The following is a 22,311-nucleotide window of genomic DNA, read 5'->3' as shown; positions in this document are numbered from 1 at the left end:
TCGGGTCACGTTGGGCTTCAAACTTTGTTAAGCGCCATGTAGAGCTCCGGACACGCTTCCAGCGAAAATACGACTACCAGAGGGCTAAGTGCAAAGATCCAGAAGTCATTCGTGGCTGGTTTGAGCTTGTATGGAACACAATTCTAAAGTATGGCATCAACAATGCAGATATCTACAACTTTGATGAGACTGGGCTAATGATGGGCGTCATCTCAAGCGCAACGGTAGTAACGAGCTCAGATGGGCGGGCAAAGGCAAAAAAGGTGCAGCCTGGCAATCGGGAATGGGTTACAGTAATCCAAGGCGTTAGTTCTCAAGGTTGGGCAGTGCCGCCATTTGTCATTGTGGCAGGTAAAAACCACCTTGCATCTTGGTATGAGAATAGCGGATTTCCAGCAGATTGGGTAATCGCTGTTACTGCAAATGGCTGGACTACAAACGAGAGAGGTATGGATTGGATTCAGCATTTTGAGAAGCACACAAAGCCCCGGAGTGTTGGTGGTTATCGCTTGTTAGTCCTTGATGGTCATGAGAGCCACCACTCAGACAAGTTTGAGGAGTACTGCAAAGAACACAACATTATTACGCTTTGTATGCCTGCTCACTCTTCCCATATACTCCAACCACTTGATGTTGGCTGTTTTGGCCCATTAAAGAGAGCTTACGGTCGGCAAATTGAAGATATGATGCGGGCTCATATTATTCACATTACTAAGGATGACTTCTTTCCTGCCTTCCATGCTGCATTTAACATTGCAATGACAGAAAGCAATATTCAGGGAGGGTTCCGAGGTGCTGGGCTTCTTCCATTTAGCCCTGAGAGTGTAATATCTACACTTGACCTTAGGTTTAAGACGCCAACACCTCCAACCTCTCACCCAAACACCGCTCAACCATGGGTTTCTCAGACACCAAATAACCCAATTGAAGCTATGTCACAGTCTACATTTATTAAAACTCGGATTTCACGCCATCAAAATAGCTCTCCAACCTCAATCTATGCAGCTGTTGACCAGTTTACAAAGGGTGCATCGCAAATAATGCATCAATTAGCACTGCTAAAGGGAGAGAACCAAAACCTACGACAGGCAAATGAAGTACTAAGCAAGCGCCGGAGAGCTAGGAAAACACGACTACAGCAAGGAGGATCACTTAGTCAACAAGGGGCGCAAGAGCTACAGGATGAGAGGGATGTTGTGCAGCAGGTAGAGCAGGAAATAAGGGCAAGCCGTGGTCGGAAGCCAAGGGAAGAAACCCGTGCCCGTCGCTGTGGCAAGTGTGGTGAGACTGGGCACAATGCGCGCACGTGTCAGATTGTAATAGACACCTCTGAGGAAGAGGACTCCGAGTAGTTTCAATTAATTTATATTGTTGTGGTGGATTTATCGCAATTCTTATGGGGTAGTCGCGATATTTTGGCACTTTCGCTTGTTTGGCACTTTCGTTATACATGCACGTTATATCAACTTCATCAATATGGAAGACCCTACTATTGCACAGATTAATCCATTTCCTCAGGATGTGCGCACTGCTTTTCAAACCTATATTCATAGCTTTAGCTATAGTAATAGAGAGCGGATAGACTACTTAAAATACCGTCAATTACTCCTCTATCTTCAGAACCCATCGATGAAACCTGCAAATCCTATTGAATCACGACTTAAGCATCGTGCGCAAACAGAGTTTATGCTTCTACATAATAAGCTCTACTATAAGCCTACTACTAGGTTTCAAAACCCACGATGTGTAATTCTTGAGAGCGATGCATTTGATACTATTATCAATGAACACCTACAACTCTGTCATACTGACATTCGTTGCACTCAGTTTGCTATCAAACTCAAGAGCAAACTTAGAAATCTCCTCCTCAAACCTACAAGTCACCATACATATCTTGGCTTATCACACCAACAACAGAAGCAATACTACTCAACGATTGCTGCAAACTCTTCTACTACATCTGTTTATGCTACATACATCACCGCATATCATTTGAACACTCATTGAACAAGTTATTAAGAAAATCTCCTCCTTAAGGGGGTGGGCCAATACTACCACATGGCATATCTCTACCAACTAGAGGCCTAGGAACATGAACGATAGCTCTAGAAGCTTCTACAACCCTCTATGATTCATTACACGTCATCGCTCCTTAGTTACCCACAAGATTGGTTAAGTTATGACATAATTTGTCTATAGGTACTCTGACCTTGGACCTCCTTTTCACTTCCTATAGGCTAGGAACCCAAGAGATGGTTCTATGGGATTCTCTTACGTTCACTACATGATTATCAAGCTAGTTGTGGGTCGCACTTGATTTCTAATACATTTACCAAGCCTGGTTAGTCATGGAAAGTCATGGAAAATGAGAGAACTACACTCCTTTGGCATAAATAGGATTGCCCTTTCCTTAAGAAAGGGCAAGCAGACAATACAGTAAATCGACTAGCACATACTTCTACGTCTTTTCCAAGCTTCCAAGCATTGATCTTGTTATTCTCTGTTTTTGAAAAGTCAGTGAGGTGCTAACCTCTGACTTACCCCTGAGTTCTCAGACTCCACATTTGTTGCAACTTGTCTAAACCACTTCACCACATCATACACCTGATTGCTGCGTTGTGGAATAGTCTAAGCTACAACCCTTTGGCTCTGTTTCCTAAGACAGTGTGTTGTCTTAGTAAATTCATCCCTTCCTTGGGTGGCTAGATTCTCATATCTGGTGCACCCAACATTACAAACTCCTACACGCAGGCCGTACAAAAACATGGAATATCATACAACAAAAGTTCTATGGACTAAAGAGAGAAGAAGTAGAGTTCATTATAAAGCGGTGTAAGAACTGTACTCTAAATCGTCCATCTACTACAAAAGCTCCATTAGTCCCTATTATAAGTGGGCAAGCGTGGGAACGGGTTCAAATTGATCTAATTGATATGCGCCATGAGCCTTCAGGGCAATATAAATGGATTCTGCATATAAAGGATCATTTCTCAAAGTATACACAGCTATACCCATTAAAGAGCAAGCACGCAGGGCCAATTGCAGACTGCTTTGCTCAATTTATCGCAGCTTTCTTACCTCCAAAGATTATGCAAGCTGATAACGGAAAGGAATTCAAGGGAGCCCTACTTATCCTACTACGCAAGTATGGAATTCAAGTGATAAATGGAGCGCCACGGTCACCACAGACACAAGGCCTAGTTGAGCAAGCCAATGGGGTTGTTGAAGCAAAGCTACGAGCATGGAAAATGGATCATGGATCTATGGAGTGGAAGGATGGGCTACTTGAGGTTATGCTTGCAATGAATACTCAAATCCACTCGACAATTGGATGTGCACCAGCTGAGCTACTATTCCGAGATAGGAGCTCTCATATTAACTGGCTTAATAGCCAGGCGTGGAAGGATCTCTCAATTGGAGTTGAGCAGGAAGACCCAACGATGGCACCAATTCTTGAGAGTGAGCTCCAGCAAGAGCGAGAGCTCTCAATCAATTCTGAGCTGGCACTATCGATCAATTCTGAGCTAGCACTATCGATCAATTCTGAGCTGGCACCCTCAATCAATTCTGAGCTACTTCTCTCGCTCAATTCTGAGCTGGCGCTCTCACCCAATTCCGAGCGAGCATTCTCACTCAATTCTAAGCTAGCTCTCTCACCCAATTCCGAGTGAGCACTCTTACTCTCACTCAATTCTGAGCTGGCAGAATCGATCAATTCCGAGCAAGCGCAAGAGCAGCTTCATTCTGAGCTCCGGCGTGGGAGCCGGAGTCGAGTAGCAGCCCAGCCTAGAACTGAGCTTAGAGCACCCATTGATTCTATAATTGAGCGGGCTACAGTAGCAACTCAAAAGGCAAGGGTTCTTATGATACAAAAGTATAGTAAGAGGCATAATATCCAACACTTCGGTATTGGAGCTATAGTCTCTATCAAGGTTCCTCGAGAGGATAGAACCTCAACTGATAATAAGAGGCTCTTTGCACGCATTTTAGAAGAGCCCTATCCACACCGGTATCAGGTTATAACACTCTCTGGTATTATACAACGCCTTATACCTACAAAATCACTTCAAGCTGTAGAGCAAGCTCTTTGGTCTGATATTACTATTCCTACTTCTACAAAGCAAGTAACACTTGAACTTGCAGCTAGAGAGGCTTCTACAAGTGCACGGGTTGGAATATCATGTCAATGTAAGGGTCAATGCAATTCAAAGAGGTGTCGGTGTTATAAGGAAGTAAAGGGGTGTAGCGTACACTGTCATAATGATGACCACGACTGTGGTAATTTATCAGGTCTAGCTACTCGTACGGAAATAGCTTTAGTTGAGAGGCCATGAGTTGAGAGGCCACGAAGGAAGTGAGCAAGAGCAGACACTGTTGGTAATAGTATATAGATTCTTAATTACTACTTTACTATTACTATTATTCGTGGTTGGGCTGGCCCATTCGCGAATAGGCCGGCCCGCTCGCGGAGGTTCATATTCATGGTTGGGCTGGCCCATTTGCGACTGGGCTGGAACATATGTAATACGAGACATAGACCTTGAGTATAATCTAGCCTCATCTATAAGGGATCTTCCAAATTAAGAGAGCAGACTTTTAAGGAGTCTACTATAATGTCATACTGACATTCGTTGCACTCAGTTTGCTATCAAACTCAAGAGCAAACTTAGAAATCTCCTCCTCAAACCTACACACTATACATATTTTGGCTTGTCACACCAACAACAAGAGCAATACTACTCAACGATTGCTACAACCCTCTATGATTCATTACACATCATTTCTCCTTAGTTACTGGGCCGATATGACCACATAGCATATCTCTACAACCCTCTATGATTCATTACATGACATCACTCCTTAGTTACTGGGCTAATACTACACATGACATATCTCTATCAACTAGAGGCCTAGGAACATGAACGATAGCTCCAAAAGCTTCTACAACCGTCTATGATTCATTACACGTCATCGCTCCTTAGTTACCTACAAGATTGGTTAAGTTATGACATAATCTGTCTATAGGGGTACTCTGACCTTGGACCTCCTTTCACTTCCTATAGGCTAGAAACCTAGGAGATGGTTCTATGGGATTCTCTTACATCGACTACAGTTACCAAGCCTGGTTAGTCATGGAAAGTCTTGGAAAATGAGAGAACTACACTCCTTTAGCATAAATAGGATTGCCCTTTCCTTAAGAAAGGGCAAGCAGACAATGCAGTAAATCGACTATCACATACTTCCACGTCTTTTCCAAGCTTCCAAGCATTGATCTTGTTACTCCTTGTTTCTGAAAAGTCAGTGAGGTGCTAACCTCTGACTTATCCCTGAGTTCTCAGACTCAACATTTGTTACAACTTGTCTAAACCACTCCACTATATCATACACCTGATTGCTGCGTTGTGGAATAGTCTAAGCTACAACCCTTTGGCTCTTTTTCTAAGACAGTGTGTTGTCTTAGTAAAATCATCCCTTCCTTGGGTGGCTAGATTCTCACATCTGGTGCACCCACCATTACACAAACGTAGATAATTAATTTGCTCGTAACATATGCAATTTTAGAGTGATAGATGGAAAAATTGATCCATTGTAATTAGAATTGAAAGCTATACAAAATAAGCCCCTATAGTATATAGTATAAAAAATGAGTATTCTAGTATTTTGTATGCCACCCGTCTGCTTGAATACATGCCTCAATTCTACTCGGCATACTCTTATACAATTTATCAAACAATGACTTGTCTAATGTGTCCCATGCTGCTTGCAAACATGATTCTAGACGCTGTCTTGCATGTTCTGAGTTTGATTTATCCTTTGCAATTTCAGGGAACATCTCACACACCCGGGTTTTCAAGTGCCACCAAATGTGCTCAATTGGGTTGAGGTCGGGTGAGTAGGGCGGCCACCCATAGAGTGTAGTAATCATATGCTCCTCAAGAAAGTCTGTAACCATACCCGCAGTATGGATAGGAGCATTATCTTGCATAAATGAGTAGCTAGAGTCAAGACTCTCAAAAATAGGGAGGAGTTCTGCTTCTAGAACCTCATGGTATGAGTTTGCAGTATTCCAAACTTCTTTGACTCAAAGTCACGGTCCATAAGGTATAAATTGCTCCGTCCTTCTGCCCAAAAGGCCCCCCAAACCATGATCTTCATGTTCTTCTTTGTACTGTAGGTTTGGATCATCTCCCGCTGCCACTTCTGAGCAGGTGTGTGGAAACACCACTCGCTCCTGTTACCCCGCCCCCGCTCAACAGAAGCACTCATCACTCCACACTGTAATGGTGGGTGCACCAGATATGAGAATCTAGCCACCCAAGGAAGGGATGAATTTACTAAGACAACACACTGTCTTAGGAAACAGAGCCAAAGGGTTGTAGCTTAGACTATTCCACAACGCAGCAATCAGGTGTATGATGTGGTGAAGTGGTTTAGACAAGTTGCAACAAATGTGGAGTCTGAGAACTCAGGGGTAAGTCAGAGGTTAGCACCTCACTGACTTTTCAAAAACAGAGAATAACAAGATCAATGCTTGGAAGCTTGGAAAAGACGTAGAAGTATGTGCTAGTCGATTTACTGTATTGTCTGCTTGCCCTTTCTTAAGGAAAGGGCAATCCTATTTATGCCAAAGGAGTGTAGTTCTCTCATTTTCCATGACTTTCCATGACTAACCAGGCTTGGTAAATGTATTAGAAATCAAGTGCGACCCACAACTAGCTTGCTAATCATGTAGTGAACGTAAGAGAATCCCATAGAACCATCTCTTGGGTTCCTAGCCTATAGGAAGTGAAAAGGAGGTCCAAGGTCAGAGTACCTATAGATAAATTATGTCATAACTTAACCAATCTTGTGGGTAACTAAGGAGCGATGACGTGTAATGAATCATAGAGGGTTGTAGAAGCTTCTAGAGCTATCGTTCATGTTCCTAGGCTCTAGTTGGTAGAGATATGCCATGTGGTAGTATTGGCCCACCCCCCTTAAGGAGGAGATTTTCTTAATAACTTGTTCAATGAGTGTTCAAATGATATGCCGTGATGTATGTAGCATAAACAGATGTAGTAGAAGAGTTTGCAGCAATCGTTGAGTAGTATTGCTTCTGTTGTTGGTGTGATAAGCCAAGATATGTATGGTGACTTGTAGGTTTGAGGAGGAGATTTCTAAGTTTGCTCTTGAGTTTGATAGCAAACTGAGTGCAACTAATGTCAGTATGACACACACAACTTGACCCCAATCCTCTGCTGTCCAATTCCTCCGTGCTAAACACCATGCAAGCCGTTTAGCTGCATGTATTGGCAGTAGGAAAGGGCGACACTTTGCACGCCAATTGCCTATGCCTGCTTCTTGTAGTATCCTCTTTATAGTTGATGTTGAGCAAGCAACATTACAAGCATCCTTTACTTCTTGGTATGTATCCTTTGGGTTTAGGCGTACATGGTGGAGTATAAGGCGTTGCTCTGCTTCTGTATATGACTTTCCCCATGGTGTACGGGGTAGGCTCTTGCCTTCAGTGCGTATTGAGTCAACTGCAATTGTATATCGTACGGTGCTTCAGTCAAGGTTTAGGTCGTGTGCAATCTTAGTAGGTGTTGCACCCTCTGACTGCCTCCCAATAATCTGCCCGGTATGGGCTTAATTGGCCACCAGGCTGTCGATTCCCATCAATTGGAGCCAAAGCCCTCCGAGTTGGTGGCATAATTATGGTTGTTGTACAAGGGGGGGTGGGTTACGCGACGCGATTTACGCGTCAAATTGGAATTCGGTTAATAGCAGTGGTCTAGTACTGTATATAGTAACAATTATAGTAATTGCCAACTACCAACTTATCTGTCTAAATTACATGAATATATCCACTTAAAATGTTAATGTTGAGGGAAACGGACTTTCCCGCTGGGAAACAGTGGGTTTTTACACCCAAAATAACGGGTTATCCCCGTGGGATCGTCCAACTCCCAGTTTAGTTTACGGGTGAGACAGTGGCGCCATACTATTGGAAGCCACTGATCCAAACCCAGCTGAAGCCCGGAAAGCTCAGCTCGTCAGGGTTTTGGGGGTTTCCCCCAGGGCTACAAATAGCGTACGTAGGCCCGTAGATTAGGTAGTAATTCAATTTGATCTATATACTGTATTTACCGTGTTCTACTGTGAAGCTTCTGCACCGTTACCCGCAAGGAATCAATTACGGTGGTTGGGGATTACCATACAAATCCGTGTGTAATTCCCACTTTCCGCAATCACCTCTTAACAGTTAAGGCGCAAATACCCCCGCACGTGATTTATAGGCATGCCAAACCCCGTGACCGGTCTGGTAAGAAACCGGTGGGGGACCATGGTTGGAGGCTTCAGACAAGACCAGACCGCGGTCTAAGAATTTGACCAGAACATGGTCCGGTCTGGTCCAGGGGAACCGGTGGTCCAGGTTCCCCATGACGCACCCTACATGAAAAACCCGAGAGGCAACAGCAACAGACTCAGTTGGGTTTTCTGCTAGCCACTAACGGGCATTTGATAGAGGAGTCCCTTCCATTAAATTGATTCCATTAAGGTAGTATGTAAAATACTATGTACGGCAATGCTATGGGTTTTGGTGAGGGGTAGCGGTGAACTGGCGTCAGTACATAAGAGCGATCTGGTGTAAGTTAACTTGCGCACATCGCTTCCATATCCTTCTCGCGTACGCATATCGCTTCCACCCACGCGATTATAATAATATGGCGTTTATATGTGAGACTGGTGACAGTTGTGACCAATGAAAACTTGCATCCCGGTAGGAAGTCAGGGCTGCAAGGAATAGGCAACCCAGGGTCGGAATCAGTACCTTGCATGATATCAGCGTGTGTGACGGCACTGACGAGATGCTGCATTTATTATGCTATATATACAGTACTTCAAAGTCCGATATTATCTTTCTCTTCTTCTCTCAACCTGCCAAGTCCTTGTAAACCTACCCCTCCCTCCATCCTGCCCAGAATCGGACCTCGGCGAGTGAGCATCACCCACACACGCCAGTGCGCAAGGGCATATTTATTGCCCCAGATACTTGGACGTAAACACACCTGGATTGGCTCACGTTATTATAATGTCCGATCGCTTAACAGTCGGCACACTTGGTATGCAACCTGTTTCGTCCAGGCCGGTCGGGAATAATTAAGGTATTTTAGTTCGTGTTAGCTCCATGCATTCAAGACTAACCAACTCCATGGCGTCACCTTTTCTCACTCGTACAAACAAACCTATTTACCCTGCTGCCCACATCACAATTTAATTTTAACAGCCTTACAAATACACATCCGCCCCGGCCTCTGGGTCTCCAAAACCTTCACTGCTACAACGTTTCAAAAGCCCTCCTTCCCAACTACATTCCCATCCCCCAAAAAACTTGGCAACCAACGTCACACACTCCCTGATCATGGCTGCTCAACGACTGTTGAACATGGTCCAAAACGCCCCAAACCAGTCGTAGAACTCGGCCCCTGCTACAGTAGCGGCCTTCTCCACGCTGCACCCAGAGCCCTGCATACACTGTTGTAGGGGGTTATTGAACCTAGACACGAGAGATCTAGAGTGGACAAAAGATGGCGGACGGAAAGAACGGCATGAACATGGTTGCGCGCCGGAGCACGCGGGTTTTTGAGAACGATATCGACGTAAGGCAGATCGAGGACTCCGTGCCGGACGCAGGCGTTTGCTATATTAGGAAAGGAGACGAGAAGTCCCAGGAGAGGGATAGTACCAGGCTCACGGAGATGCTGGTTCACACGCGCACGTCCTCTATGTCCAGCTTGGCGGCGCCGGTTGACGGTGAAATCATCACTACTTTTCAAAGGGTGTCAAGGAGTGACTCTGAAGAAGGTTAGTCATTATCTGTCAGCCTTATATATATCCCAAATCAGGAGATGCTGACATATTTCCCTAGTTTTCAAGGGCGAGGTTGTGGAGAATCCAAAGATGTACGGTCGCCCTCGCAATTTTGGAACCATTCTCCCCGGAATTTACAGGAGTGGTTACCCGGAAGCGGAAGACTATGGCTTCTTGAGAGATTTAAGCTTGAGAACTATCGTGTGAGTGCCACTATCCAGCTGTTTTCTGGACGGATCTGACGGGAATTTTTAGCACTTTGGTGGATAAAGATTACCCAGAAGGTTACCAGACATTCATGCAGTCAAGTGGAATCAACCATGTGGTCATCAAGATGGAAGGCACCAAGAAAGTCGAGATTCCTCAGCCTGTTATGAATTCAATTCTGGAAGTTGTCATGGATCGCCAGAATCACCCGCTTCTTCTCCACTGCAACCAAGGCAGGGTAAGTCATCATTTGCCCAACATATACGAGGAGGCAATATATTAACGTATCTCCAGCATCGAACTGGCTGTGCAGTTGCAGTTATCCGCAAAGTCCTGGGTTGGTCCGTTGAATCCACGGTCAGCGAGTACACATCCTACGCCCACCCAAAAGTTCGTCAAGTTGACGTTAACTACATCCGTCAATTCGAGATTGCAAGCTTGGTCGGAATTATCGATCCAAAAACCACGAGGACCGCCAGCTTCAGCAAGCCTCGACCCATCTCCCGTTCGCATAAAACGTTCCGGTTCGCGGTCTTCACGATATTCATCTTCGTCCTCTGTACTTTGACAGTCTTCAGATATCGCATAGCATGATTCTAGAGCAAGAGCATAGCGTAGAGCAGCATTTGCTTGGAGTGTAAAAAAAGATATGGCTTCGGTTTGGGAAGCTTCATACGGGGGACTGGTAATGCAGAGCGCAAAGGCCAGGTTGTTGTTTACGGGCGTTTCGAGGGTATTTAGTCAATACAGTCCTATATGCACTTTGTATTCGAATTTTGTATTCGAATACTGTAAAATAAGACATTTTTAACGGCCCAAACCCTCCTATGCCCCAGACCAGTCGATGACTCCCATGATCTGCTTTATACATGCGACTTTGATGATTTGCTTGCTAGAGCCACGCCATTGTTTGATTTCGTCATTACACCTATAATACATAATATACAAGTGCTGGTGCCTCTATTCCTCCTCCTTTGCATCCCGACCTAATGCATAAGTTACTCCACAGGCAGCTAGATTGACTGCCGCAACTCCCATGGCGCTCCCCCTAACAAGGCCCCTTGCTCCGAATCGAGAGATAAACCTGGCCGACTTCCTCCTGTTGGCGAGCACGAGATAAAGCCCGGACCATGCAGCAGTAATACCGGCCGCATCTTTGGCATAATCATTGAGATTCAGGTAGGTGGAGAAAAGTAGAACTGCAGGTACAGTCATAGGTAGGGCCTGGAATGGCCGAGCATGGACAGCAGTGACGAGCGTAGCTAGTCCCATTGGAGGAAGAGGGGAGTCTGGGTGTATTTTAGCATCACATTCATCATCAGGGAGTTTCCCTCCAGGTAATTCAATTCACTCACTGCCCCATGCTTTGGCAAATTGCCATGCACCTTTCTTGACACCCGATACGTCGCTATCCTTAACAGACATTATGTCGAGCTTTTTTATATATGGGCAAAAGTCGTTGTCAGCCTCATCCGTCATTGAAATAGATCGTCACGTGCATTATCAACGCCCCCCCTGCATATTTAGCGATGCCCAGGCTTACAAAAGACCACCTATATACGTAGATTGTAGAAATCCGAATCCCGCGAATTCCTTCAGATCGCCCTTTCGGAAGCAGATATATCGGCAGCTTGTCCCCGCCAGTATCGCACCGAGCAACGTTTTGCGCGAAAGGCGGACATGTCCGCTAAAGCTACAGCCTCCGGAGCAGACAAGGGCAGTGGAGCGAAGTCGCGGGACCACAACCAGGGGAACCAGGACAGGAAATGCACGGTTGAGCAGAAGGCGGCGGTGATTCGGGTGCGGAGATGCTCGCCCACGGCGTTCTACGAAATCTTGGACCTGGAGAGCGTCAAGTCGACTGTTACGGAGAGTGAGATCAAGAAGGCATATAGGAAGCTGAGCTTGCTCACGCATCCGGATAAGAATGGACATGAGCATGCGGATGAGGCTTTTAAGATGGTTAGTCGGGCGTTTGGTGTCTTGGGCGATAAGGAGAAGAGAGACAAGTTTGATCGCTTTGGAGGCGACCCGGATAGCAGATTTGGTGGCGGCAGCAGTGCGCCACAGTCGAATCCATTCAGTGGATTCGGAGGGAGGGCGCCCTCTGGGGGTGGCCCAGGCGCTGCGAGAGGCGGTTGGGATGATGAAATAAGTCCGGAGGAAATGTTTAATAGGTTCTTTGGAGGTGGCATGGGAGGTGGCTTTGGTGGTGGTGGCTTTGGAGGTACTGATTGCCAACCCAACATATATACTGAAGCCGTTTACTAACTATTCCAGGCGGAGGCATGTTCGATGCAGGTCCTCAATTCGTTTTTAATTTGGGAGGAGGCCCTGGTATACGCGTACACCAATTTGGCGGGGGAAGACCACAAAGGAGACCGCGAGAAGCTGGCGCCGCAGACACCCCCGAACAAACTTTACGATCCACCATCGCTGGTCTACTACCTATACTGATACTGTTTATTGTCCCTCTGCTCAGTTCGTTATTCTCTGGGGGCGAAAGCGTGCCCGCGGGACCACAATTCCGCTTCACCAATCCCGACCCACCATATACGTTGCACCGTTTAAGTAAGAACTTAAATGTCGACTATTATGTCAATCCCTTGGAGGTGGCAGATTTTTCGAACAAGAAATTCTCGCAGCTGGATCAAAGGGCCGAACAAACCTATACGAAGGCTCTGAGGATAGAGTGTGAGCACGAAGTCGACAGGAGGCAGCGAGTTGTGAATGAGGCGCAGGGCTGGTTCTTCCAGGATCCTGATAAGATGAAGCAGGCTCGGGGGATGGGGATGAAGGCATGTAGGAAATTAGAAGCGATGGGACAAGTACCTAAAGGGTCCTTTTAATAAGGGCTGTTTTTGTTGCAAAGCGTGGCGTTCCGGATATGGGCGGAAGGACCTTTTACATATCATCATGTTGTTTATAGAGAATAAGTAAGGTCTATTGGATTATTGTACAGTATTGCCGTAAAAAAGCTCGCTGGAATGACACTAGTTTGAAGAGTGAGACCTTATTAAAGAGTATCAAATGCCCTTTCAGGTACAGTTTCAAAGATCGCCCCTTCAACATTTGGCTGAGTAAATACCCCGCGCTCACTCCTTGTACTGCACCTACCATCTCACATTTGAAGAGTCCAGAAGATTCCCTTGCCTCAGGCGCTTCGTCAGCAACGGTGTGTTTTGATAGATTAAGTTAGAGGCGACAACCAAAACTTATCCAAAACCGCGCAATGACATCGGCAAACCGGGGTCTAGGCTGATAGTAACGCTCCGCCAAACACAAGTACCACGACGACTCCAACCCCCACCAATACTCTACTTCGTTATTATTACGAAAGCACAGAGTAAAGATGGATAACAATGGGCCCCCGCAACCGGGACCTGCGAATAACCCTGATGCCCCTGACAAGGAGGCTATGGACCAGGTCAGTAAGCTCCAATCTCAACAGAATCACCTCACTGACGGCGGCTTATCGTAGATTCGACGACGACGACTCGAGAAGCTAGGAGGGTCAACGACTCCAGATAGAAACGCCTCTCCGGGAGCTGGCCCCTCACGATCAAACCCGCCGTCAGCTACAGACACACCTATATCACAACCGCAAGTCCTGGCGCCCAGGGCCGCGAAGCCACCGATGGCCACGCCACCACCACCTAGCTCACAGAGCCCGCTCGACAAATCGAAAGATAAGCCAGCCAGCTCAAACTCATCTACAACTATTAGGATAGCTCCTGCGGATGCGGCGGGGAAGAGACCGCGGGAACCATCGGGGGGGTTATCAGGGCCGCCGACCCGCAAAGCGACGCCTCAAGCAACAGACGAATCGCACCAGGGCTTTGAGAACAGGGTACTTAGGACCATATTTCGCGTCACGCTGGATGGAGAGAACAAAACAGATTCATCGGGTCATAAGCTTACATTCCTCCCAGATGTGAGGCAAGGACTGGAGGATAGCGGAGAGCATGTCGGATTATCCCTCGGTGCACTCGATTCCATATTGATGGAAGTATGCTCGAAGATTCCCCACAACAAGCCCATAATGGAGTACTTGCTTCCGTGCTGGAAACGAATTATGAGGTCGAACAGGAGCCTGAGAGGACCAGCCCAGCAAAAAGATGCGATACTGAAAGAAGCTAAGCGGTTGTGCATGAGTAGTTGCATCTTCGCCCTGACCATGCCGGAGTTATACGGGCGTGATGAGACGTCTTACAAGGACTCTTTAACACCCCACTTGCTGTTGGATCCTGAAGATGATAGAGGCTTGTGCCCCGAGTTCTTGGCGGAAGCTGTTTCCCGGGTCGATGAAGATGAGTCTGTAACACCAATGTTTACGAGTGCTGTCATCAAGCTCAGCACTCAACTGTCGCGAATGACAATGAACGACAACTACAAACCATATGTGCAGGCTCTCAAGAACTTGACTCATTTCTCGGTCATCACAACAGCCGTTGCAGAAGACCCCGTGTTTCTGATGGCCACCTCCGCCCATGGCATAGAACAGCATACAATCCTCGGCCCCTTCTTTCGGATATCGGTTTTGCAAACTGAAGTCACCAAATCTTACTTTGCATCACCCAAGACCATGGACAAATCCCTTGTTGTCACTTCGCAAAGTGCCCTGCGAATGACGCTTAACAACCACCAGAAAGACCTCTTAGACATAATAAATCAGTTCGTGCGCGCAAGTACATCTTCGCGGAATCGAACATTGGACTGGTTTGCTTGGATTGTTAATGCCAACCATAAGCGCAGAGCCATCAGGGTCGATGAGAGGCAAGTCTCATCTGATGGTTTCATGATGAACGTTACTGTGGTATTAGATGGGCTTTGCGAGCCATTCATGGACTCAACATTTTCCAAGGTGTCCAAGATCGATCCAGACTATTTCAGGCGCAGTCCAAGAATTGATATCAAAGACGAGACGAAGCTCAACTCTGACCAGAAGACATCTGATCAATTCTACGAGGAGAAGCTAGAAGGAACACCGAACTTCATCACAGAAGTCTTTTTCTTGACAGTGGCTGCTCATCATTACGGCAGTGAAGCCGCCAATAGCAAGCTGAAATCAATGGACAGGGACATCTTGAGTCTCCAGAAGCAACTAGCAATATACGAGCTAGAGCGCCCGAGGTTCTTATCCGTAAGTCTTGGAATTATGTGTTGGAGATAAAGTTACTGATGAACAAGTAGGACCCGAGGCAGCTTGCTATGATTGAGCTGAATGTGAAGAGGTATAATGATATTCTAGAAAAATCGATGCGGCTAAGGCACGCGATCGAGGGGGTTCTATTCGACGATGTGATGCAGGCGCGGTCCTTGCAATTTATGAGATACCTTATTGTGTTTATGCTTCGAACTGCTTCAGGCTCCGACTATGTTCCGGGGAAACCATTCTCGTATGTGCTTTGTATGGAATATGGACCCATTCGGAATAAGCTGACAAATTTCAGGTTGCCGTTGCCAGAAACCCAACCCGAAGTCTTCAAGAACTATCCGGAGTATATGCTTGATGACATTGTCAGCAACTTCGAGTTCATTTTCAAGTAGGTTAAGCACTTTTCCCACATAAGCCTAGTTCTGGCGAGCTAACACCAATCACAGCTACCTCTCACAAGTCATTATCTCCACGCAAACAGATGAGATTATTGTGCTCTGTATCAGCTTTCTTCGCAACTCTGAGTACATTAAGAACCCCTCACTCAAGTCAGGACTGGTATCGCTGCTTTATCATGGCACAATACCCGTGTATCATCGGCAAAAGGGTGTCCTTGGAGATGCTTTGACGACGGATAAATTTGCGAATGACAATTTATTGCATGCTCTCATCAAGTTCTACATCGAGTCTGAGTTTTCCGGTGCCGCCAATGCATTTTACAACAAATTTAGCATTCGATATGAGATTTTCCAGATCTTCAAATGCATCTGGAGCAACAGTATATACCGGGAGCGTCTCACGCAAGAAAGCAAGGTCAACACCGAGTTCTTCGTTCGCTACGTCAATCTTCTTATTTACGATGCGACGTACCTCCTGGACGAGTGTTTGACCAAGTTCCCCAAGATCCACGATCTGCAGGTTGCTTTGAGTCCTAACGCAGCCGCCTCGTTGTCAGAAGAAGACCGTAAAGCCAAATCGGAGGAGTTGAGTCAACTTGAAGGGCAAGCAAAATCATACATGCAGCTGGCAAATGAGACAATCTCCATGATGAAGCTTTTCACTGGAACGTTGAGCGACGCTTTCGCTATGCCTGAAATCGTTCAGCGCTTGGCTGATATGCTGGACTACAACCTGGATACGCTCGTGGGGCCGAAATCTGCCAATCTCAAGGTGGAAGACCCGTCAAAATACTTCTTTACTCCAAAGTCGCTTCTTGCTGAGTTCATCGACATCTACCTGAACCTGAGCCATCAGAAGCGGTTCGTGGAGGCTGTGGCTAGAGATGACCGGTCCTACAAGCCGGCAAATTTCGACAGCGCAACAAGGATTCTAGAGCGGTGGTCTCTAAAATCCAAGGGAGAGCTAGCTGCGTGGATCAAGCTAATTGCCAAATTCAAGGCTGCGAAGGAGATTGAAGATAAGGCCGATGTGGATCTTGGTGAGATTCCTGATGAGTTCTTGGATCCACTAATGGCCACGTTGATGGAAGAACCGGTCATCTTGCCCATTAGCAGAATGACTGTAAATATGAGTACGGTTCGAAGTCTCATGCTGAGTGATGGCATCGATCCATTCAACAGGCAGCCGATTAATATCGATGATGTGGCGCCTGACGAGGATATGAAGGAGAAAATTAGGCTATTTAAGGAGGAGCGAAGGGCGGCGGCTAAGCAGCAATCAATTGAGGACGTTATGGATACATCGGAACCGTAAGTTATGGATCTGGGAACGATGGGTCAGGCGCACATAGAGGAGTAAAAGAGGTTTGTTGATAAGAGCTATCGAGGAATATCAACCTCCCAATAGCACGAAGACCAGCACATAGGAATTAGACTCCCATCGCAACATCAAATATATACAATAAATCCACCCATTCAAACGCATGCCTAACTCCCATGCCCCATCGTATCCAAACAAACTGACCCGCTGGATATCATCTTCGCACTCTAACCTACAAACGCTGCCAGCAGAATGATGGTGAGAATAACCGCTAAAATCAACAGAAGCATGCACATCTTCGACCGTGCATTCTTCTGATACCTCGCTGCGCTCCTGAGCTCCAAATCGGCCCCTCTTGTATCGCTCCTCGTATTCTCCACATTAGCAGCAATCGTATCGAGTTGCTCCCCCTGCTCACCGACAATGTGTGCTACATCCCTGAAGAGTTCATTCAGTTCGCTCACACCCTGCTCGATATTCCTGATCTCCGTCTCACGCTCCACGATGAGCGAGTCCTGGAAGTCGACTTCATCCTGCGAGGCGAGCCGTAGCTGCTCTTGAGATTGCTGTTGTTGTTGCCCAAAACTAGGGCTGCCGCCTTCGGCGGATGGGCAGGTTGCTTCCTCGAGCGCAGCGCGTGCTGCGGCGGCTGTTGTACGTTCCTTCTCGAGGGCTCGGTGCTGGACGTTTTGGAACTCGGTGAGGGTGGCTTGGAACTCGCGGGAGAGCTTTTGTTGGGTGTATTTTTGCGATGGCTATGTAGAGTTAGTAAATGACTTGCTGATGGTCGAACTTGAGGTAATATCATACGCTGACGTCCTCCCAGGACTGGATTCTCTTGACGCCCTCTCCAATGTTCTTGAAGTCTTCTGTAGTCTCCTCCAATAGATCGTGTACTCGTTCTCGTACTCGTTCGGTATCTCGCTTCGTGCCCAGTAAGGCAACTTGATTCGAAAGTCGAGAGATGTTGCCAGTGAGTGTGAAGAGCTTGTTCATGAGGTCCTTCGACAACTTGGAGAACTCGGGATCGTCGGTATATGCATCACCGGATCGTGTGGTTGTTGGCTGCGACTCCAGCGATGATAGCTGATCGAACGACATGTTTACTGCTCAGGCGATTGCGATGTATGTGGTAGAAATGTGCAGTTGAGTCGTTCCTATATGCCGTGAAGCCTTGATGTGTAGGTCGTCATCGCCATGACCTTGATGGCGATAACAGGCGGCCGCCAAACTATAGCGTCGTAGGTCTTGGTCCCGTGGCTGGAACATCCCGGTCTCCAAGCGGCCGCATTAATCCGTCACTCACGAACCAACTATTTGTTTAGAGCTTCCAGATCAACACAGCAACCCAAATGGAAGGCACACACTAGTTTTAATATCTGCCACTTCTTTGGTAACGGCGCGTTCACATCACTATGGCAGCGACAGCTAGGATTCGTCCGTATAAGGTATGTTAAATGGGCGCATATTCTCAACATAAATGCCAAGCTAACACTGCTTTGTAGGACTTTCTTACGCCCGCCCTCCATAGACGCTTCACCAGAGCAGCTGCCACATTGCTGGCAGTATGCTACGCAGAATCACTCCTCCTGGGCGAATGGAACTCTTGTTAGTGAATACTACTTCAAACCCAAGAATTATACCTAATTATACCTAGTTCTATGGTCCTGGTTCCCTCTGGGACGGGCTGGTTTCCGAACAGGACTGCTTTTCATCAGCGCATTCTCCATCTTCGTCTTACGAGTCGCACAGCTACATGTTGGACAAAGGACATCAAACTCAGGAATAGCGACGTTTAGAGAATATGCCTTCAGGTACCAGACCATACAGACGACGGGGTGGTACTTATTCTCGGCCTGGATCTTCAGCGAAGTATTCATTTACTCCGCACCGAAAAGCGCCAGCATCGTGTGGATCAGCGAGGGCAAAAACAATGAGCGGTCACGGCTGAACGAAAGGCCAATATATATTATGGCCTTCTTCCTCGTTCTCGCCGTTGTGCAATCCGCGATCCACCTTGCATACGATTACGATCGCGTGGACTTGCCTGCCATAAAGACTGCAAAGAAAGACAGTACAGCTAAGCCGGAACAGGGCTCGACCGAATCCGTTGCCCCATTCACGAAGATTCGAGATTCGCTGCCAGGAATAGTGGCCAAGGCCTTCGGTCGTGTCTTAATTATGACAATTCTAATGCCGTTCGTGTACTCAATATTTATCAGACACACTGCTTGGAAATACACCCTTGGATTCGCAAAGATTTTCTGGAACCTACCAAAGACAACGTCCCTTCCAATTATCAGCCCTTTCCACTGGACAGTCTTGGGAAGGACATTATATGGCGGAGTTCTGCTTGTTCTGCTCTGGGAAATAGGAAACAGTGTGTTCTCAACCTATGTGGCCGAGGGACCGCTCAAGAACGGGAGACCTATCACATACGAGTCGAAAGACCCTAATGGAAGTCTCTTAACTGGCCTAAAGGGGAAGAAGCTGCAAACCAGGGTGAGTTATAGGCTAGTTTCTAGTTTTAAGTGATGTGCTAACACAAAATAGGCCTTTGCATTCTGGGAGCTCGTCTTGATTGCGGAGCGTTATCAGGGACGAAGAAAGGTCATATTTGAAGATATCGACCGAAAAGGGGGATCGACATGGTCACAGATACTAACTGCATGTACCGAGACCATAACATCGATGGACACCCGTGTGCAGACACTCGATCCGGTATCAGCCCCCACGGAACACATCGACATCAAACCCAGCCGGACTCCTCAGATCGTGAGTATGCTCAATGGTAGCGACAAACCTGTGAAGCCGGAGGAGCCAATCCCAACGTTACCCAGACTTACGGGCGACATACAAAAAGAGAACATCTGGAGTGCCCCGCCGCAACCAAAAACTACAGCAGAGCGTATAGCCAAAGGCTCGGCTGCTTTGGCGTCAGAGTACGGCAATACGCCCACATCGCCTATTAGTGTCGATGGCCGCAGGTTGCTTACGCAGGCCACATCCAAGGTTCTCACACCGGAGCAGCAACAGGCCCTCACCCCACAAGGCATCTGGGTCGCCTTGTCGCCATACGTAACGCAGTTCCTACAGAGCCCCCTGGGCTGGCCATTCCGCCAAGAGTTCAGGCGTCGCATCGCGGCTGTAGTGCTTGGGCAACCCTACGGGGATGCGGGGATCATTCTAGATTCAATAGAAGCGCTGAATCTCTTCGCCGTCGCCAGTTTGAAGGAGGATATTTACGGGAACGTGCAGAAGGACGTCCCGGACATCATCAGGATGCTCACTAAGAGCCTCGTGTCGCTGGAGGCAATGAGGAAGAGCTTTGGCGTCCATTGGACGGATGTTTCGGGGGATATTGAGAGCCCGGAGGTGGATCTCATTGTGGGAGGGCTGAGGGGGGCGCTACAGGACATTATCGGGGCGTTTGGCGAGTACTTTTATGATATGAAGATGAATAGAGCGGATGTGCGGGCCGCGAAGGAGGCCGCAAGGGCGCCAGAGCCACAGAGGCCGGCGGAGATGCAAGTGGCGAGGAAAAGGAAGTAGTGCGGAAACGGAAATGATGAAACATGTATAACATGGCTTGTATGCTAAACGGAGGATACCACCAATAACTTGGCCCTATATAATAGCTCTTATGGTATCAAAAGCAATTGCTATCATCCCACAGTCTTCATGGTGAATCCCATTTCATGCCCTTCCATAGCCCCTTCTCATCCAGCCAACCAGATATACGCAACTTCCCACGCTAGACAATATTCTATAAATTCCCGCCCCTGGGCGGGGGCACCCTCATCCCCGGCGGCATCCTGACGCCAGCCGCCTGTGCACCTCTCCCTCTTTCCACCGCCGGACTCAACAAATCTACACGTCCCTTCTGCACCGCAAATGCCGGCGTAACCCACACCCCACAACTACACTTCAAACCCTTCCAATTCCACCTCCCCACCAGCGCCTCGCACTTCAGATTCGGGCACGGCAGGCGGCCTTCCAACTCGCCCGTCTCGAGCGCGAGTCGCATCCACGACAGCGCCTGCAGGAAGAAGTGGCCACAAGCCACACTGCTCGACGACGCCGCAGCGGCGTCGGGATTGGGGAGCGGAAGAGCTACAGTGGAGGAAATGCTGTCTTCCTCTTTGGGGGCCTTGGGGTCATGCTCAACGATATACTCATCCTTCGCGAGCAAAGTCCTGCATCTCCTACAGCGCATCGCCTTCGTCGCATCAGAACTTTCCGTAACTCCAGCCTTGACTTTCTCCTCGTCCTCGAAGCGCAGACGGTCCGGGGCGCGGCCGATAGCGGTGCTCAGCTCGACTTCAGCGGCGTAAAGCCAGCGCTGGTAGATAGGGCTGGACTCAAGGTCAGGGGTGCAGCCGCAGCGCCTCCAGAGGTCGAGTTGCGTCATGAAGCCCGAGTTGGGGTCCGCGTGGGGGCGGGTTTGGCGGATTAGGGAGAGTGCTGTGTAGGGGGTTAGGGAGGGGCGGGTGGCGAGGAGGTAGGCGATGGCGAGGGTTACGGAGCGGGATTTGCCCATTGCGCTGGGGGGTGTTAGATGGGGTCTAGAGACTTCTATAGGGAGAAATGAAATTATGACATACCAGTGGATCAGAACACCACCGCCTCCTGCCAGCGCATCTTTGATAAACTGGACAACCGTCGGGAAATGCTCGATCAGGTTCTCATCGTCCATATCGTCGATTTGGACATTGCAGTGCGTGTAGTTCTCCCATCCTTTCGTCTCCTTGTAGTTAAACCGCAGCGCAGAGACGATGTGTGTTATGCCCGCCTCTTTGAGTGTTTGAGGCCGCCGGAGGGCAAATACTCTTGGTCAGGTCAGCAGATGCTCCATAGGTCTGGGCTGACGTGCGTGAATACGAGGGTAGACAGAGTGAAACAAGGGAGATAGTAGGGGATAACCACGTGAGAAGTAAACACAGCAGTAAAGGGGGTCAGGGCTGTTGGCTGAAAATGGACGTATGAAAAAGTATGAGCACCTACCCACTGACGTAAATCTTCTCATCACCAGGAACCTTTGCAATAGACATTTCCATAGCCTTGTTTACTTCCTCTAGTCTTTGTTTCTCTCTCACGTTGGCGAGCTCTACATCCCCTATGCCTTTCATTTCGTCTATAGTATGGTTGCTGGTCGGGTGCTGCCCCTCTTGTGGCTCTTGTGCCCCTCCTCTGCCTCGGACAAAAATATGTGAACCCCTCCATCGGCACGTGACTCAATGTTATATTTTACACGTGACCATTATAATTACACTTCCTATTTTCAGCAACTGTACTCCGTACTGTACAATCAGCCACCACTGTAAATTGCTGTGGATGCCCTGTAGGTGCCTGCCTCGGGACTGGAATTCCCC

General features: G+C 47.7%; 7 protein-coding genes across 7 annotated transcripts; 4 read left to right on the top strand and 3 right to left on the bottom strand.

Moving 5' to 3' along the window:
- Positions 1-8,883: 8,883 nt before the first annotated feature.
- Positions 8,884-10,881, top strand: VC83_03893 (uncharacterized protein). Its single transcript, XM_024467531.1, has 4 exons — positions 8,884-9,849; positions 9,914-10,058; positions 10,111-10,300; positions 10,357-10,881. The coding sequence occupies exons 1-4, from the start codon at positions 9,573-9,575 to the stop codon at positions 10,654-10,656; spliced, it is 912 nt and encodes a 303-aa protein (XP_024325028.1). The 5' UTR covers positions 8,884-9,572; the 3' UTR covers positions 10,657-10,881.
- Positions 10,882-11,498, bottom strand: VC83_03892 (uncharacterized protein). The gene is made up of 2 exons (XM_024467530.1): positions 11,418-11,498; positions 10,882-11,351 (listed from the first exon to the last, which is right to left on the bottom strand). Exons 1-2 carry the CDS (start codon positions 11,485-11,487, stop codon positions 11,023-11,025), a joined length of 399 nt encoding a protein of 132 aa, XP_024325014.1. The 5' UTR covers positions 11,488-11,498; the 3' UTR covers positions 10,882-11,022.
- On the top strand, positions 11,499-12,992 carry VC83_03891 (uncharacterized protein). The gene is made up of 2 exons (XM_024467529.1): positions 11,499-12,289; positions 12,343-12,992. The coding sequence occupies exons 1-2, from the start codon at positions 11,743-11,745 to the stop codon at positions 12,909-12,911; spliced, it is 1,116 nt and encodes a 371-aa protein (XP_024325029.1). The 5' UTR covers positions 11,499-11,742; the 3' UTR covers positions 12,912-12,992.
- VC83_03890 (uncharacterized protein) lies at positions 12,993-18,142 on the top strand. The gene is made up of 5 exons (XM_024467528.1): positions 12,993-13,489; positions 13,544-15,205; positions 15,256-15,461; positions 15,516-15,608; positions 15,667-18,142. The coding sequence occupies exons 1-5, from the start codon at positions 13,415-13,417 to the stop codon at positions 16,931-16,933; spliced, it is 3,303 nt and encodes a 1,100-aa protein (XP_024325015.1). The 5' UTR covers positions 12,993-13,414; the 3' UTR covers positions 16,934-18,142.
- On the bottom strand, positions 17,167-18,040 carry VC83_03889 (uncharacterized protein; the record flags this gene model as incomplete). The annotated part of the gene is made up of 2 exons (XM_024467527.1): positions 17,167-17,694; positions 17,750-18,040. The coding sequence occupies 2 exons, from the start codon at positions 18,038-18,040 to the stop codon at positions 17,167-17,169; spliced, it is 819 nt and encodes a 272-aa protein (XP_024324956.1).
- Positions 18,143-20,567, top strand: VC83_03888 (uncharacterized protein). The gene is made up of 4 exons (XM_024467526.1): positions 18,143-18,387; positions 18,445-18,547; positions 18,597-19,441; positions 19,493-20,567. Exons 1-4 carry the CDS (start codon positions 18,355-18,357, stop codon positions 20,489-20,491), a joined length of 1,980 nt encoding a protein of 659 aa, XP_024324955.1. The 5' UTR covers positions 18,143-18,354; the 3' UTR covers positions 20,492-20,567.
- Positions 20,568-20,705: 138 nt separating this feature from the next.
- Positions 20,706-22,068, bottom strand: YVH1 (tyrosine protein phosphatase yvh1; the record flags this gene model as incomplete). Its single annotated transcript, XM_024467525.1, has 3 exons — positions 20,706-21,483; positions 21,544-21,768; positions 21,944-22,068. 3 exons carry the CDS (start codon positions 22,066-22,068, stop codon positions 20,706-20,708), a joined length of 1,128 nt encoding a protein of 375 aa, XP_024324802.1.
- Positions 22,069-22,311: the final 243 nt, after the last annotated feature.

Source organism: Pseudogymnoascus destructans, assembly GCF_001641265.1.
Source record: "Pseudogymnoascus destructans isolate 20631-21 unplaced genomic scaffold scaffold_8, whole genome shotgun sequence".
Lineage (NCBI taxonomy): Eukaryota > Fungi > Ascomycota > Leotiomycetes > Thelebolales > Thelebolaceae > Pseudogymnoascus > Pseudogymnoascus destructans.
Note: the sequence above shows the minus strand (reverse complement) of the source record. Positions and strands in the feature narration are given on the sequence as shown.

What these genes read in the sequence shown, in the direction of transcription:
- VC83_03890 (XM_024467528.1), top strand. Translation starts at nt 13,415, where the DNA reads ATGGATAACAATGGGCCCCCGCAACCGGGACCTGCGAATAACCCTGAT. An exon ending in GTTCCGGGGAAACCATTCTC is followed by an intron (nt 15,462 to 15,515) that starts GTATGTGCTTTG and finishes GACAAATTTCAG; the next exon opens with GTTGCCGTTGCCAGAAACCC. An exon ending in AACTTCGAGTTCATTTTCAA is followed by an intron (nt 15,609 to 15,666) that starts GTAGGTTAAGCA and finishes CACCAATCACAG; the next exon opens with CTACCTCTCACAAGTCATTA.
- VC83_03893 (XM_024467531.1), top strand. Translation starts at nt 9,573, where the DNA reads ATGGCGGACGGAAAGAACGGCATGAACATGGTTGCGCGCCGGAGCACG. An exon ending in AAGGAGTGACTCTGAAGAAG is followed by an intron (nt 9,850 to 9,913) that starts GTTAGTCATTAT and finishes ATATTTCCCTAG; the next exon opens with TTTTCAAGGGCGAGGTTGTG. An exon ending in TCCACTGCAACCAAGGCAGG is followed by an intron (nt 10,301 to 10,356) that starts GTAAGTCATCAT and finishes ACGTATCTCCAG; the next exon opens with CATCGAACTGGCTGTGCAGT.
- VC83_03891 (XM_024467529.1), top strand. Translation starts at nt 11,743, where the DNA reads ATGTCCGCTAAAGCTACAGCCTCCGGAGCAGACAAGGGCAGTGGAGCG. An exon ending in TGGTGGTGGTGGCTTTGGAG is followed by an intron (nt 12,290 to 12,342) that starts GTACTGATTGCC and finishes TAACTATTCCAG; the next exon opens with GCGGAGGCATGTTCGATGCA.
- VC83_03892 (XM_024467530.1), bottom strand. Translation starts at nt 11,487, where the DNA reads ATGTCTGTTAAGGATAGCGACGTATCGGGTGTCAAGAAAGGTGCATGG. An exon ending in ATTTGCCAAAGCATGGGGCA is followed by an intron (nt 11,352 to 11,417) that starts GTGAGTGAATTG and finishes AAATACACCCAG; the next exon opens with ACTCCCCTCTTCCTCCAATG.
- VC83_03888 (XM_024467526.1), top strand. Translation starts at nt 18,355, where the DNA reads ATGGCAGCGACAGCTAGGATTCGTCCGTATAAG. An exon ending in CTAGGATTCGTCCGTATAAG is followed by an intron (nt 18,388 to 18,444) that starts GTATGTTAAATG and finishes ACTGCTTTGTAG; the next exon opens with GACTTTCTTACGCCCGCCCT. An exon ending in CCTGGGCGAATGGAACTCTT is followed by an intron (nt 18,548 to 18,596) that starts GTTAGTGAATAC and finishes AATTATACCTAG; the next exon opens with TTCTATGGTCCTGGTTCCCT.